The following is a 15,072-nucleotide window of genomic DNA, read 5'->3' on the forward strand; positions in this document are numbered from 1 at the left end:
ATCAAATATAACTTATGTCAACCTTATTTTTATCAGCGTACATATGCACTTCATTGGGCCGCAAATTATACTCAATGAAGCATAATGACTACACACGCACAACAAAAGGTTAAATGGTACGATATTTCAATGATGATATCGATAATAAAACATCATGATACAAACACTTCGATTGAAGGCCACATACGTTTTATCAACGCATTTATACAGTTCACAGGACCATAAATTATAAACAATGAAGCATAACGATGACACGTACAACAAAAGGTAAAATAAGATGATAGTTAAATCATAACGTCGATAATAAAAGAGGAACGAAAGATACCAGAGGGACAGTCAAACTCATAAATAGAAAATAAACTTACAACGCCATGGCTTAAAATGAAAATGACAAACAGACAAACAACAGCAGACATGACACAACATAGAAATCTAAAGAATAAGCAATACGAACCCCACTAAAAACGAGGGGTGATCTCAGGTGCTCCGGAAGGGTAATCAGATCCTCTTCCTCATGTTGCACCCGTCGTGTTGCTCATGTTATAACAAATCCGGTAAACTGTCTAATTCAGTAGGTCATATTCATGAAAGGGAAGGGGATTGTAGTAACGACGTAAGGAACATATCCGATATCATCAGTGAAACGGTTATCCATAACTGTCAACTAACTTGTGATGGCGTCCGTTAAATATCATGATCCAACATTCCAATGACGTCACTTCGATAATAGGACATAAAATATGACTAACGTCAACGCATGCATACATTTCACAGGGCCGCGAATTATAATCAATGAAGCATAACGAAAACACGCACAACACAAAATTAAATGAGATAATGGTTAAAAATCACGTCGATAATAAAACATCATGATACAACAACTTCAAAAGTAGGATACAACAGTCTTTGTATTGATTTTTGTATTGATAACATTGCAAAACAATGTCTTTTAGCATGATGGTTATCAAACCATTCTGAAAATGTCAGTTAATGAATTTTGAAATTGAAAAAAAAAGTTTTTGTGTTTATGCACTCTAGGCTTTCACATATTCGAATTTGATCATTCCTGATGAAGGACACCAGCGGTTCAGTTTTACAAGTGAAGCCGTCAATTTTCTTTCTATGAATATTGTCGATAATGTCTTAAGAAGAATGTATTTGCTAGTGTTTTCGTGTCCTCAGTTTTATCACAATGTACTTCGAAAGTATTGGATATCAATTTCTACCTTTCTTGACCAGTATAATGAATCGAACATGTCAGTATTATCGACACTGTTTCAACCCAGAAAGAACATTTTAGCAATCACTGCTGGCAGTACAGGAACTTTGAACTATTGATGTTTCCTAATAACTATCATTTCTATTTCAGAAGGAACTAATCATGTTTTGTTAATTGAATATCTTAGCACGTTTTTCCCAAGCCGTGGGAAAGTGAACCCCCGTTAGTGACCTCCGATTTGAATATTGTCATCTTTTTTCATCATGCTTAACTAAATAGAAATTTGGTCCTCAATGATCCTCAATTTCGTTCTTTATTTAGCCTTTTTTTAAATTTATTCGAGCGTCACCAATGAGTCGTTTGTAGACGAAACGCGCAGCTGGCGCAAATACAATATTTCATTCCTTGTATACGAATCTATGATGAGTTTATTTGGGAGGGATAAAGCATGCAAGACAATATTTTTAATAATTTTACCCCCTACAACGGTAAACTAACCCTCTTTATATTCCTCAAACTACTCTAATTGTCATAGCTATTCAAGCTATGTGATAGTAGTAATGCATTAGAAAAATATGAAAAGTAATTCAAGCTATGTGATAGTAGTAATGCATTAAAAAAATAGGAAAAGTAATTCAAGCTATGTGATAGTAGTAATGCATTAAAAAAATATGAAAAGTAATTGGCAAGAATAAAACTTGATAGAATTTTTTTTTAAAACTATTTGACTCAGACCCCCCGCCTTTTCATAAACTTCTGAATTTTAAATCGTTATAGCTAATTTAGCAGTTTTTCTTCAGGCAATACTGCTTTCAAGTTAATATGTTTTTTGTAGGGACAAATACATGTTAGAAAAATATTTTTAAAAAGGCATTGAATAGGAAAAATCAAACCATAGAAAATTGAACCTTTATAGACCTAGGGTTTTCAAATCTTCTGAGCTATTAAAATAAATTATTATAAGGATGTTAGACCTACTCTCATCCATATGTGATAGTCATTAAATGAAAATATTGAAAGTTCGATTAACAGGGCTTGGGAGGAAGGAGGTTCAATTTTCAATTTTTTTATATTGATCTTGTCGACTTTTTCATCAGAAGAATTAGATACGTCGGTGTTCGAATGTACCAAATAGTCGATTAACTGTATCACTCGACTATCAATACTGCGTTTGGGAATTTGTATCCTGCACGTTACAGGTACGCTCAATTCCAATTCGCAGTTTCGAAATATAAAGCATGCTATGTAATATTTTCAAAAGCATACACCAAAAACGTTGTAAATGGTTCAAAACGTTCTAAACAATATAAATTCAACCAGTGACGTAACGTTAATTTCATATTGGTGTTCGAACAATGAGATTACCCACAATCCTTTAGCGTCTTATTTGGTCCAAAAAGTACTGCAAATTGAAAAGTTATCATACTTCTTTTTAAATTACTAAAAAGTATTTTAGGTAAAAGGTATTCAGAAAAACAAAACAATTTTGGACATTGAACAAGTTACCATGGCAACAAATCATGACTTAATTTGCATATTTTATAAAATTTCGTGATTTTCCTTGTTTTTCATCAACTTTTTAAGTATATTTTAGTTTGAAAAAGTATGTGCGCAGCCAAGAAACAACTTTATGTTTGGTGAGATTTTGTCAATAGTTATAATAAAGCTTCTGTTAAATTATTTTGTTGTTTCTTGGCTGCGCACAATGTTTCCACAACAGGAATTAAGATAGAAAACTGCAAAAATTCTGTATTTTTCGTCGTTTTTTTTAAAACAGTACATATTATGACGTAATTGTGACGTCATCACATAAGAATCGTAATGTTTTTCATTTACATTTCTTGACCCTATGCATTTCTAAACATTATGTGCAAATTTGAAAAAGTTATCAAACATTTTATTTTCTTGGGCCAAAACCAGGCCTTAATGCCCCTACTCTTTTGACTAGGATTGTCATTATTCTTCTATCGATGATCGGTGGTTTTCTTATACAAGTGAGAGGTTTAGCTAGCTATAAAACCAGGTTCAATCCACCATTTTCTACATTTGAAAATGCCTGTACCAAGTCAGGAATATGACAGTTCTTGTCCATTCGTTTTTGATGCGTTTTGTTATTTGATTTTGCCATGTGATTATGGACTTTCCGAATTGATTTTCCTCTGAGTTCAGTATTTTTGTGATTTTACTTTTTTCTTATCAATTAAAACTGACAGCCACGACATATTACAATCGTGTTGAATTCTAATAAGAAGAGTTACTTTTATTTTGTTTCAGTGGTCGTCGATTTTACGACAATGTTTAACGAACATTCTATTCTATTAGTGTCATCTGTTTTACGACAAAGTTTAACGAACATATTCGATCACTACGTTGGACTTTATTGACAGTTAAATTGATAAAAATATTTCCACACATACGGTATATTTACACTGATTAAAACCAGTAAAAACATTTATAAGTTTTTCTCCTGGCAATACAAGAACTTCGAACTTTTGACTTTTCCGGATATCAACATTGTTTTCTTCCAGGCTAAAAAAAAAACACGAGCGGATGATGTTTGTTGACCGTTTAGTCGATAAAACGAATCTCAAGTGTACAAAACATTTACAGTAAAACATTTATAAGTTTTTACTACTGGCAATACAAGAACCTCGAACTTTTGACTTTCCTGATGTCAATCATATTCTACCAGGAAAAAACACGTACGGATGATGTCTTGGTCATTGGCCCGAACATTTATCACTTACTATATATATAGTTAAAAAAGTTAAGTTTTGCAATACCACCTCACAGCCTTTCAGTCAACACCTTGTCGTGTAAGTAATACTTTCTGAGATTGTAAGTTTATACATAATATTTTGATCATTTGTTAGAAAATATTTAGAAATTGTGATATTTGATTGCCGATTTTTCAAGTTTTTATGGGGTACAAATATAACCCTTATGGTTTTTATTTGTTACAATAGGTTATTTATTGTCTGTTTGAAAGGAATTGTTTATTTCGGAAATAAACAAAACATATTTTAGAAATACTTGTTGCTGAATCTAATTCACTCAGTATATAATAAGCCATATCAAGTTTAAGTTTTGTTCTTTTGTGGAACACAAAATTGATTTTTTCACCGCATTTTAATTTAAACAGTATTCTGTGTTTTAAAGTGGCAAACATTTAAAGTTTCACCACTTTTCTGAATTTTTGAAGAAACCAGTTTCTTATATTTTTATAAAAAACAACATTGGTAAGTTATTTTCTATAAGTATGGCCTACAATGTTGTGCTGCTTCTTGTTCCTTTAGGATCAGATCATCGTTATTATCAGCACATGTTTCTTGTCTTTGTAATTCTGTCAACAATTATTCTACTCTTCAATTACGCATTTGCAATTCGTCTAAGGAAGGTGGGATGGCGTATTTTTTTTATTATACATTTGTCTAAAATGTTTTCCTTCACAATCTTAAATAGAAATTAAAAAAAAGAGATCCTGGTTTGGGTTTTTTATAATCCATCGAGATTGATTACCCTCTGAATAAAATTTGCCCTTTTTGGAGTGAAGGAATGAACACAAATTATATTCATTTTAATAGGTTGTGTCAAATAGTTAATTTATCAAAAGATAACTACAATGTTTGTCGACATCTATATATCTATTTTACCTCTTATACAATTTTAGGAATATGACAGGTTATAAGACACTGAGTTAAGACCCTATATAATTGATATTAGAAAAGTGGGCGTGTTTTGTTTTAATATTTGGTTATTAGGAGTATTGCATTCTTTAATAAAAACAACAATCACCAAAATAGCACTAAAATAGCAAATGAAAATAAATCCAAACACCGCGTTAAAGCTAACAAGTGGTTATTATAAAAAAGAAGATGTGGTATGATTGCCAATGAGACAACTATCCACAAGAGACTAAAATGACCCAGACATTAACAGCTATAGGTCACCGTACGGCCTTCAACAATGAGCAAAGCCAATACCGCATAGTCATCTATAAAAGGCCCCGATATGACAATGTAAAACAATTCAAACTAGAAATCTAACGGCCTTATTTGTATAAAAAAATGAACGAAAAACAAATATGTAACACATAAACAAACGACAACCACTGAATTACAGGCTCCTGACTTGGGACAGGTTATTGTTAACATTTGTTTTAGGTAAATATCAATGGTAATAGGTTTTATTATATTGAAGACTTGATTACTTTAATAGGCCACTGTCTAAATGCTACATGTCGATAGTCGATAAGATAATAATCCCGAAGAGAAGAGCATTTCCAATAAGTGAACATATGGTATATTGGTCGCTTTGCATTCATTTTACACAAAAGGTGGTACGAAAGCTCCCGCATTACGATATAATGCCAAATGAAATATATTTTAGGAGAAGTAATAGCACAATTACCCTATGATGTTATTCCAAAAAGAATAACGATTGTATTAATCAGACAAATCTCAAATCAATAAAAATCGTTCAGAAAACATATATTCCTATAAATTCTAAATTCTAAAATAGAAGTGAATTGGCTGGTTCAAATCGGAAATATATTTAAACTGTTTATTCAAGTGAATTAATCCAATTAAAATATGTGTATTCAGTTTTAAAAACTTGTCTCGCACCATTGCAATATATTCCCTTTAAAAATGGAAGATATAAGCGAAACAAATCTTGTTTGAGTATTCCTTAAAAATTCAATAAACCCGTGTAAACCAAGAACCTTTCTTGATTCCCTCTGAGGCTTCGATTTTCACCGGTGATTCATATCTTAATAAAACTTTATACTATCGTCACTCTAATTTTTAACAATGTTTGCATGAGCAATGTGATTAATGTTTCCTTCTTAATTTTTCGGGGAAACGTGCTTTTCAACGACCCTAGAATGAAACTTTCAAAGAAATAAACAGACATACATGACGGAAGGTTTCAACTTTCATCATAATAACTTGTAACAACGGTCGTGCAATTTTGACTAAGTTTTTATCCTTATTTTGCGGAAAGACCTCCTTTTGAAACATCATATGAAAAAACAAAAGTAAACGGAAAGAGGTTAATACAAAATTGTTAACGTAATTCTAAACAATTTTTTCTAATTTACAGGACAATGGTGATTCCGTATGTGATTGTTGTGCTATGTCTTGTGTCGCCATCAACTCAATTCACTGGATTAGGAAATACCCAAGTATTTGATGATGCAGAAAGGGCCTCTATAATTCAAACTGGAGAAAGTTTTCCTGCCCAGGTTTCTGTAGTAGAAAGTCCCGATATAGGAGATGGAGGGGGTGGTGGATTTGGGGGTATTCTTATGATGGGACGTAAGTATTGTTCTTAATTTAAAGTATTCTGACTTGCATTAGATATAAATAGTATTTCGGAATTTTCAAGTCCCCGTCACCGATTTTATCATCCAAACGAGAAGAATTATATATTTGATAGGTAAAAACTCCCTTAAGAGGGTCATACATTTTAATAATCAATGAAGAACTGAAGGAAATAGTAATTGTATCTGTGCGTTATGTATGTTATGTTCATGTTTTTGAAATCTTTAAAACTTTTGTCAATGAAACAAATTTTACATCAAATGTGATATTTTTCAAACTGTTATCTGACCAGAAGCTTCACAGCATTTGCCATCTGTTATTTTATTTAGAAATCCGATCTGTCATTCTGTTCATGTTTTGAGTGTTAAAATTCAATATTTTGAGGAAATTACTTCATGTTTGTTAAGAGATGCGTAAATTACCAAGATAAAAATTATCAGAATAGAAAATACAGAAAGAAGTTGTATATACACTGTACACATCGATTTGAAATAAATTTGAATACAAAATGTTCCAAAAAATCCTCGTGTAATAGATCCAAAAAGACAATATGACTCACAGCAACCAATTAAAACCACTGACAAGAAGGCTCTTGACTTAGGACAGGCATATGACGAATATATTGCGGGGTTGAATACGGTTGTGAGATCTCTATCTTCCTTTATTTATAACAAGGATTAGTTTAAACATATGTTAATGTTCAGAAGTATAGAATAATAATATGAAGTTTTCGACTCAGTGACGTATTCTCCATTTGTGATAGTGGTGAAACGGCAACATAATACTACACTTTCAAATTTGGTTGCAAAATCATTTTACTCGTCAGATTGGCATAATGCACAAATCACAATTTACTTAAAGACAAAAGAACAAAAGTAACGATGTGAGAGTCTGTTTTTATACATGAATTGTCTAGTGCTCAACTCGACTAGTTGCAGATGATTCTTTTATTATGACGCAAAATATATCTTTTTTATTTTTATTTCAGTTCCACTATTACTCCTATTGGCGCTTCTCGGTGGAGGTACCGCTCTCACAACTACACCTGCTCCAGGAAGTGTTCTGGTCAGTGGATGTCCAGTTTGTTCCACGACAGTACAGACAACATGTCCAACAACAACAACAGGTATGTACCAAAAGTTAGGTAATTTTAGTATTTTTCTTTTTGCGATTTCAGTTCCTTAGGATTTTGGCCTTTATTCTAAAACGCGAAAACCATAAGAATTAGTTATCAACGTGTTTTAAAATTATTGAAATCAAGGAATAACCTTAATTGATGATCTTTACAGGGAGTGAGAACAACAATGTCCCATAATCCTTTAGATTTTGACATCATGCATAGGACATTTTGAACTTTGATAATTAATTAAGCTTTCGCTATACTGTGATATTTCATTTAGTTTTTTGGAATATTTCATATATTATGTTTATGAATTCACTATATTGAAACGATTCAACATATAGCATATTAAATTAGGGCGGGAGATAGCGTAAAGAGCTTTTTAGCTTATGTGATTATCTTTCGGACCCTTACTCTTTATATAAAAAAGAAGATGTGGTATGATTGCCAATGAGACAACTATCCACAAAAGACCAAAATGACACAGACATTATATTCAGTTTTAAACCATATTTCATCTGTGTAAAAACATACTTCTATCTATTTTATAATCAAACTATGTTTTTTAACTTAGTACAATGCAGCCCAACAGCAGCATGTCCAGCAGGTTTCGTGGCTGTTGTCAATGGTGATGCAAATAAATGTTACCTAGCAACATCAACTACTGTGACAAATTTCGGCGCTGCAAGTGTAAGTTCTTTTTTTTTTTAACTTTATACACGTGAGTTATGTCATGCTTGTTACAAATGTAATAGACTGAGGCATATTTGTATGTGGCTTTTATATTCAAGGGCCTGAGATGCAGTGGCTTTCATTTGCTATCTTTATATCAAACTCGGTTTTCCTTTCATTTTTATATATAGGTATAAGAAGATTTGGTATAAGTGCCAATGAGACAACTCTCCATCCAAGTCACAATTTGTAAAACTAAACCGTTATAGGTCAAAATACGGTCTTCAGCACCGTAGCTCACAGTAATCTAAAAAGTGCCCCAAATGACTAGTGTTAAACAATTGAAATGAGAAAACCGACTGTCTAATATATATATAAAAAAAAACGAGAATCAAGAAACATTTATAAAAAAATAACAAACGACAATTACTGTGAATAGATAAGACCGTTTGTCTTGACATTTGAATTTTTTAGCTTTTTAATTTCAGTCTTTTTAATGCTTGCTATTCGATTTATGTTTTGCTCATTGTTATATGCGGTATGATAAGGTCTAGTTGTTACTTTCACCTTGTATGGCAAGGTGTATTCCATAATATTTCAGTATTTCCATCTGGCTTGCTGTATTCATGTATATTTTTTCAATAGTATTGATCGTTCTGAAACGAGATACGATATATGCTTTCAGGCAGCGTGTGCTACTGTGGGAGGACAATTGTTTGAGCCTAGATCGCCAGGAGAACTTGATGCAGTACGAACTTCTCTTATAGCCGGTAGGTGTATCTAAAAAAATGGTTAAATTTTTAAGATATAATTAATTTGTAGATCATGCATACATAAGTCACTATTTCTTTGCATGAACTGTTCAAATAAATCAACCACTAGTCTAAGAAAATTTTCCACCTTTTTGCAAATATATGATACGAAAGAGTTAACATGTATTTAGGCTGTATACGTTACAAAATTTGCGAGTAACTATTTACAGCTTTCATGTTTATTTCACTTTATTCTATTTAAACATAATAACATAAATACTAGTAGTACATTTAAGATAAAAACAAAAATAATGACATAATTCAAAAAGTGTTTGATGTATTGGTGATGAAGAAAATAAATTATACGAATACTCGAGTTGAGGATATAAGTTATATTGATAGTCGGATGGAATTAATATACGTATGACGAAACAAAACGGAGCATATACATTTGCATTGACTATACAACGACATCGATATCTGAGGTTCATTCCATTGTTTCTGTTTAATTGTTTATTGAATTTTGTCATGTGTTATGGACTTTCATTTTTTCTATGGCATGGGAACTATTGTTTGTCTGTTTGTCTTTTTCTTTTTTAGCCATGGCGTTGTCAGTTTATTTTCGATTTATGAGTTTGAATATTCTTCTGGTATCCTTTGTCGTCCCTTTATTCATGATATTGCAACGGCGTTGATATTTGAAATCAATGTGTTAAAACTCGTTTTTCAAGTCCGATAAGGCCACATGTCAATTGATGTACATTAGGGTTTCTACAGACTATTATCGTAAAATATCAACCGGAGCCACATTGTAAACCTATTTGACGAGTGAGCGGAGTGATTTTACGGTATCTATACGATAAAATCCGACTATCTGTTTATTGTTCTATAACTGGTCTTTTTACACTTCCCAAACCAGTCTTACGCTTGACGAACGCAAGCTTGATAACATCTCCTCACACATTGTGACGTCACTGATGAGACATTGTTACGTCGCTGATAATGCCTGCTCTCATTTCAAAGCCGTAATACGTGAATAACGGAGCGACTGAGCACGGTGACAAAGACGTAGAGAATGACGATAAAAGATAGATAAAGGACTTAACGTCACACTCTTCTAAGCAACAGTGATATTTTTCATAACGATGTAAAGAAACATTGTATCCCTAGATTGTACAGTCTGCTTCTGTATGCAATAGGGTTGACTTGTGTTGTTTCACCTCACTCAAAATATAATTGTCAAAACGTATATATATATGCCTGTTCATAAAACTATTGAATATATTTTTTTAGCGACTAGTACGGTATCATACTTCATTGGATATTCCAGCATTAACAATATTTTACAAGCCCCAGTAGGGTTTTACACAGGTGCAGGACTTCCAGCTAATTCTGTTGCAACTAATCCGGTTTGTAAGTTTAATATGTGTTGCACATCTGCATGCACTTGTATAATGCCTTAGGAATTTTGGATTAAATGAACTATTCAGAAAACAGTATTTAAGCAAAACCGGTTAGATGCGAACTCTTAATTGTCCTATAATGTACGCCCTTTAACAATGAGCTTAACCAATACCGCATAGTCAGCTATAAAATTCCCCAAATTGCCACATGTAAAAAAAATCAAACGAGAAAATATGTGTTGCTAATCTGCATGCTCTTGTACAATGCCTTAGACATTTTGGATTATTAGAACTGTCCCGACAACGGAAAGCGCCTATGTTCATTGCATATGTTTGCTTAAACTTATTATATGCTTCTAAAAAAGCTCACTTAAAATTTATTTCTTGTATGGAAAAAAACACACACTTCAAATATGAAGCATTTTACTTTTTTGTTGTTGTAATAATAAAAAAAAACTTTTGTAGGGAAATTCGCTCTGTATTTAACTACAATGAAAGTATAAATAGTTATAGATTACAAATATGTAACACAATAACAAACAACCTATTCCAAACGCAATACCAAATTTGAAGATCAATGTCAGTGCTTCAACTCAATATCGATGTTTTGGTCTTAGATCTTAAGATACCAATGCATATACATATTAATGCCATGTTTTGATCACGTGTTAATTTGCATTGCGGGTAATGCATGCATAGCAGATCATAGCAGGAGACAATAACCTGTCGACGCACCATATTTCGCTCCTTTCCGAGTTCTTGCGATTACCTCAATATTTGTTGTTACATATATTAACCTTAATCTGCCTCATACTAAGCAATAAATATTGTATTTCAATAAAAAAGTAAAATCACAAAAATACTGAACTCTAAGGAAAATTCAAAGCGGAAAGTTCCTAATCAAATGACCAAACCAAAAGCCCAAACAAATCAAACAACAGACATATTCCTGACTTTGAACAGGCATTTTCTTATGTAGAAAAAAAGTGAATTGAACCTGGTTTTATAGCTGGCTAAACCTCTCAGTTGTATGACAGTCGTATCAAGTTCCATTATATTAACAAAAATGCGTGAACAAAACAAACAGACATAATAGGTAAAAATTTGTAATATACAGCAGTCAACATTGTTTTATAATCTTGATCACTAAAAATACTGAATGTTACAGTTACTACAGCGGCTGCTAATTGTGTTACTGTTCAAAGAACTGGAGGTTATCAAGGCGGAGTTTGTACTTCTAATGCAGGATCAAATGTACTCTGTGAAGCGAGATTGGTAAGTAAATAGATATAGGAAGACTTGGAGGTTATCAAGGCGTAGGTTGTACTACTGCTGTAGCAGCTAATTTACTCTGTGGAGCGAGATTGGTAAGTAAATAGATATAGGAAGATGTGGTGTGAGTGCCAATGAGACAACTCTCCATTCAAATAACAAATCCTTGAAATATACTCCAGTATTATAAGCCGAAAGAGAAGAGAAAGTAATACTTAATTTAATTGGGTTTACAATGTATATGGCATTTTATTAAAAGATTAAAGATCGAATGACTGTAGTTTCATAGTTTGTTTCTGAAGTAAGAGAAGAAAGTTCATGGGTGTGCCCCAAATCTTGACAATTGTTATAACGAGTTATATTTCAGTCGATTTTTTGGTAATTATCTTGGTGTATAGAGTAACAACTTCCATTTACCAAGACTAAGCTTTATTTGATGTTTCAGAATCAAATGCATTCTTGTTAATATTTTTAAAATTGTATACAAAAGCGTCGTGATTGGTTATAAATATCCTAAACAATTGAAATTCAACCAATGACGTGACGTTATTTTCATTTTGGGTATGACCATTTGAATTATTCATCATCCATTTGATTCTGATATGGCCTTTTACGGAACCGGAACCGGAATAGTTTAACCTTTAGATCATTTATTCAAGAGTACATATTTTTCTAATAGTGTTGATTCAAATTAATTTAGATTTTTAATTCTTTTTTGTTTTATATTTTCAGGATAAGGTCAACTGTGTGTGTCCCTAGTCCGTCAGAGAAACTTGTTTATTTCAATAAATCATCTTGTACCTTTTTTCTAATGTTTTTAAGTATCTCTACGTATTACAAAGTCTACCATTGAAATCTATAGGCGTCAGTATCGACAATTTTAATTTTGATATTTTAAAACAAAACCTGAAACTTTGACTATGTCATTTGCATTGTTGAAATATCGACGAACGTCAACATTTGTACTATAGATAACACAATAGATACAAAAAACTGTTTGCACGCATTAATTGATTTGTATTTTTATCAACACCATTTAATGAAGCCTTGAACGTGTATTTGCTGAAAGCTTTCGGAACTGTGGGTTGTCAATGCTCTTTAACTTCGTACTTCATTTTGCCTTTTTAACTTTTTGATTCGAGCATCATGTACCCACCTTTTGTAGACCAATAGCGCGTCTGGCGTAAAGTATGTTAAGCCTGTTATCTTTGATGGGTTTATTTGCATCTCATAACGCACCTGAACATTTAGAATACTTCCAAAAGCATATGAAATACACATGACGACTGTGTAAACGGTTTGCATTATTATTGGTTAAAGCAATTACTGTTGCATAATATGTATATGTGGTATGATAGTCAATGAGACAACAAACTACCAGTTACCAAAGGACGAAAATCGCAGCTCGGCCTTCCAACAGTGTTAAATACCTACAATGTATATTGCACATTAAACTATAAAAGACCTCGACAAAACGTAAAACAATGCAAAAGATCATTTTACATGAGTATTGCTTGAAATACTGAATAGTTTTCAAAGGTACCAGGCTTATAATTTGATAAAGTGACGCTCAGATCAAAATAGTGTTAAAGCCAAACAAGTACAAATTTGAAGAGCATTGAGGACCCAAAATTCCAAGAAGCTGTGCCAACAACGGCTAAGGTAATCTATGCCGGGGATGAGAAAAATCCTTAGTATTACAAATAAATCATACTTTTGTAAACAGGAAATTTATCAAAATGACCATATAATTGATATTCATGTCAAAACCGAAGTGCTGACTTAGTGGACTGGTGATACCCTCGGGGACGAAACGTCCACCAGCAGTGGTATCGAAACAGTGGTGTTACTAGTTATCAATGGTACCAGGCTAAAAATTCAATACCCCAAACGCGCGTTTCGTTTTCATTAGCCTCATCAAAGACGCTAAGATCAAAATAGTTTTAAAGCCAAACAAGTACAAAGTTGTACAGCATTAATGACACAAAATTCCAAAAAGTTGGGCCAGGTACCAGGCTTATAATTCAATACGTCAGAAGTGCGTTTCGTTTACATAAGAGTAAACCAGAGAAAGTATAGAAATAAACTAATCTGTCGTGGTTATAATAAGTGCCAATTTTACTCCAGCTTGAGTTAGACTTAACTTTAATAGATAAAATCCTCAGATATACCACGATTGAAATGTAGTACGCTAGACGCTCGTTTCATCTACAAACAGAAGAATCAGTGTCGACGCTAGGGTAAAAATAGTAAAAAAGGCCAAACAAATTACGAAGTTAAAGTGCAATGAGGACAAAAATTCCTAAAATAATGCCAATGAGCAAAATTCCTAAACGTTCTGGCAAATACAAATAAGGCCACACCAATTTAATTTCTTGTTCTTCTGATTTTTGACTTTAAGAAGTGGGGCTAGCGAGCGATTTTGAAATCTTGAAAAATATTTAATTTGCGAATTTTCGAGGCGAACATTGAAAGTCAAGACAAGCGATTAATTTGTTTTTTTGTATACATAAACTAATAGGTTTTCACAATATTGAAGAAAACAGAATGGTATAAAACTTGATTTACCACTTGTACTTTAATTTATCAACTGCTGACGTGGGTTTTTTCCTGTTCACCAAAAAATACTTGAATAATTATGTCAAGTTATCTCCATTGAACTGTCATAAATTTCTGTTTCCTCCTTCCTTCAGCGTACATGACTCCAACTAGCAACATGGAGGCTATCTTGCAAGAAGCAGGAACTGCTCATCTTTCCAGAACACCTGTGTTCACTCCCAGCTTTTTGGGGTTAGAGCTGTTCGTTGATGTGTGAACTTTTTAGTTGTTGTGTTATATGTCGGTTGTCTGTGTCTCTGTTGATTTATTGTTTTCATGTTTGTTCTTTGTCTTTTTGACACTTTGTATATAAATAAGATATGATATGAGTGCCAATGAGACAATTCTCATATCCAAGTGATAATCAGGTTGGGTACAACTCCTCAATGTAATAACTATCCCTTTTATGATAGGTACATTTCAAGTGATATAAATTATTTTTGAAAAAAAAAAGCTTTTTGTACAAAAGGACACATCTTTATATTATTTGAAGAACTTTTTCCCAAAGAACTAAACATCTATCTGGTATTATATGGTCAACACATGTCCAAGATTTTTTTTATATTCCTTGACATTAATCATGTTGTTAATATATATTCTTTATATTAAAAATTAGTGGACCCCTCTTTTAGACAAATTGTTTTAAATATGATTAATCCCCCCCCATTTTCAAGTTAAACAATCTAAGTTTTTATGCCCCTCCTACGATAGT

At 32.6% G+C, this 15,072-nt stretch overlaps 1 protein-coding gene and 1 long non-coding RNA gene across 2 annotated transcripts; both read left to right on the forward strand.

Moving 5' to 3' along the window:
• Window positions 1–6,326: 6,326 nt before the first annotated feature.
• Window positions 6,327–10,993, forward strand: LOC143057453 (uncharacterized). Its single transcript, XM_076230761.1, has 5 exons — window positions 6,327–6,537; window positions 7,532–7,669; window positions 8,238–8,353; window positions 9,021–9,105; window positions 10,956–10,993. Exons 1-5 carry the CDS (start codon window positions 6,327–6,329, stop codon window positions 10,991–10,993), a joined length of 588 nt encoding a protein of 195 aa, XP_076086876.1.
• A 671-nt stretch (window positions 10,994–11,664) lies between these two features.
• On the forward strand, window positions 11,665–12,567 carry LOC143057245 (uncharacterized). Its single transcript, XR_012972681.1, has 2 exons — window positions 11,665–11,765; window positions 12,495–12,567. It is a non-coding gene; the product is annotated as an uncharacterized LOC143057245 (long non-coding RNA).
• Window positions 12,568–15,072: the final 2,505 nt, after the last annotated feature.

The sequence above is a fragment of the Mytilus galloprovincialis genome, chromosome 13 (assembly GCF_965363235.1).
Source record: "Mytilus galloprovincialis chromosome 13, xbMytGall1.hap1.1, whole genome shotgun sequence".
NCBI lineage: Eukaryota > Metazoa > Mollusca > Bivalvia > Mytilida > Mytilidae > Mytilus > Mytilus galloprovincialis.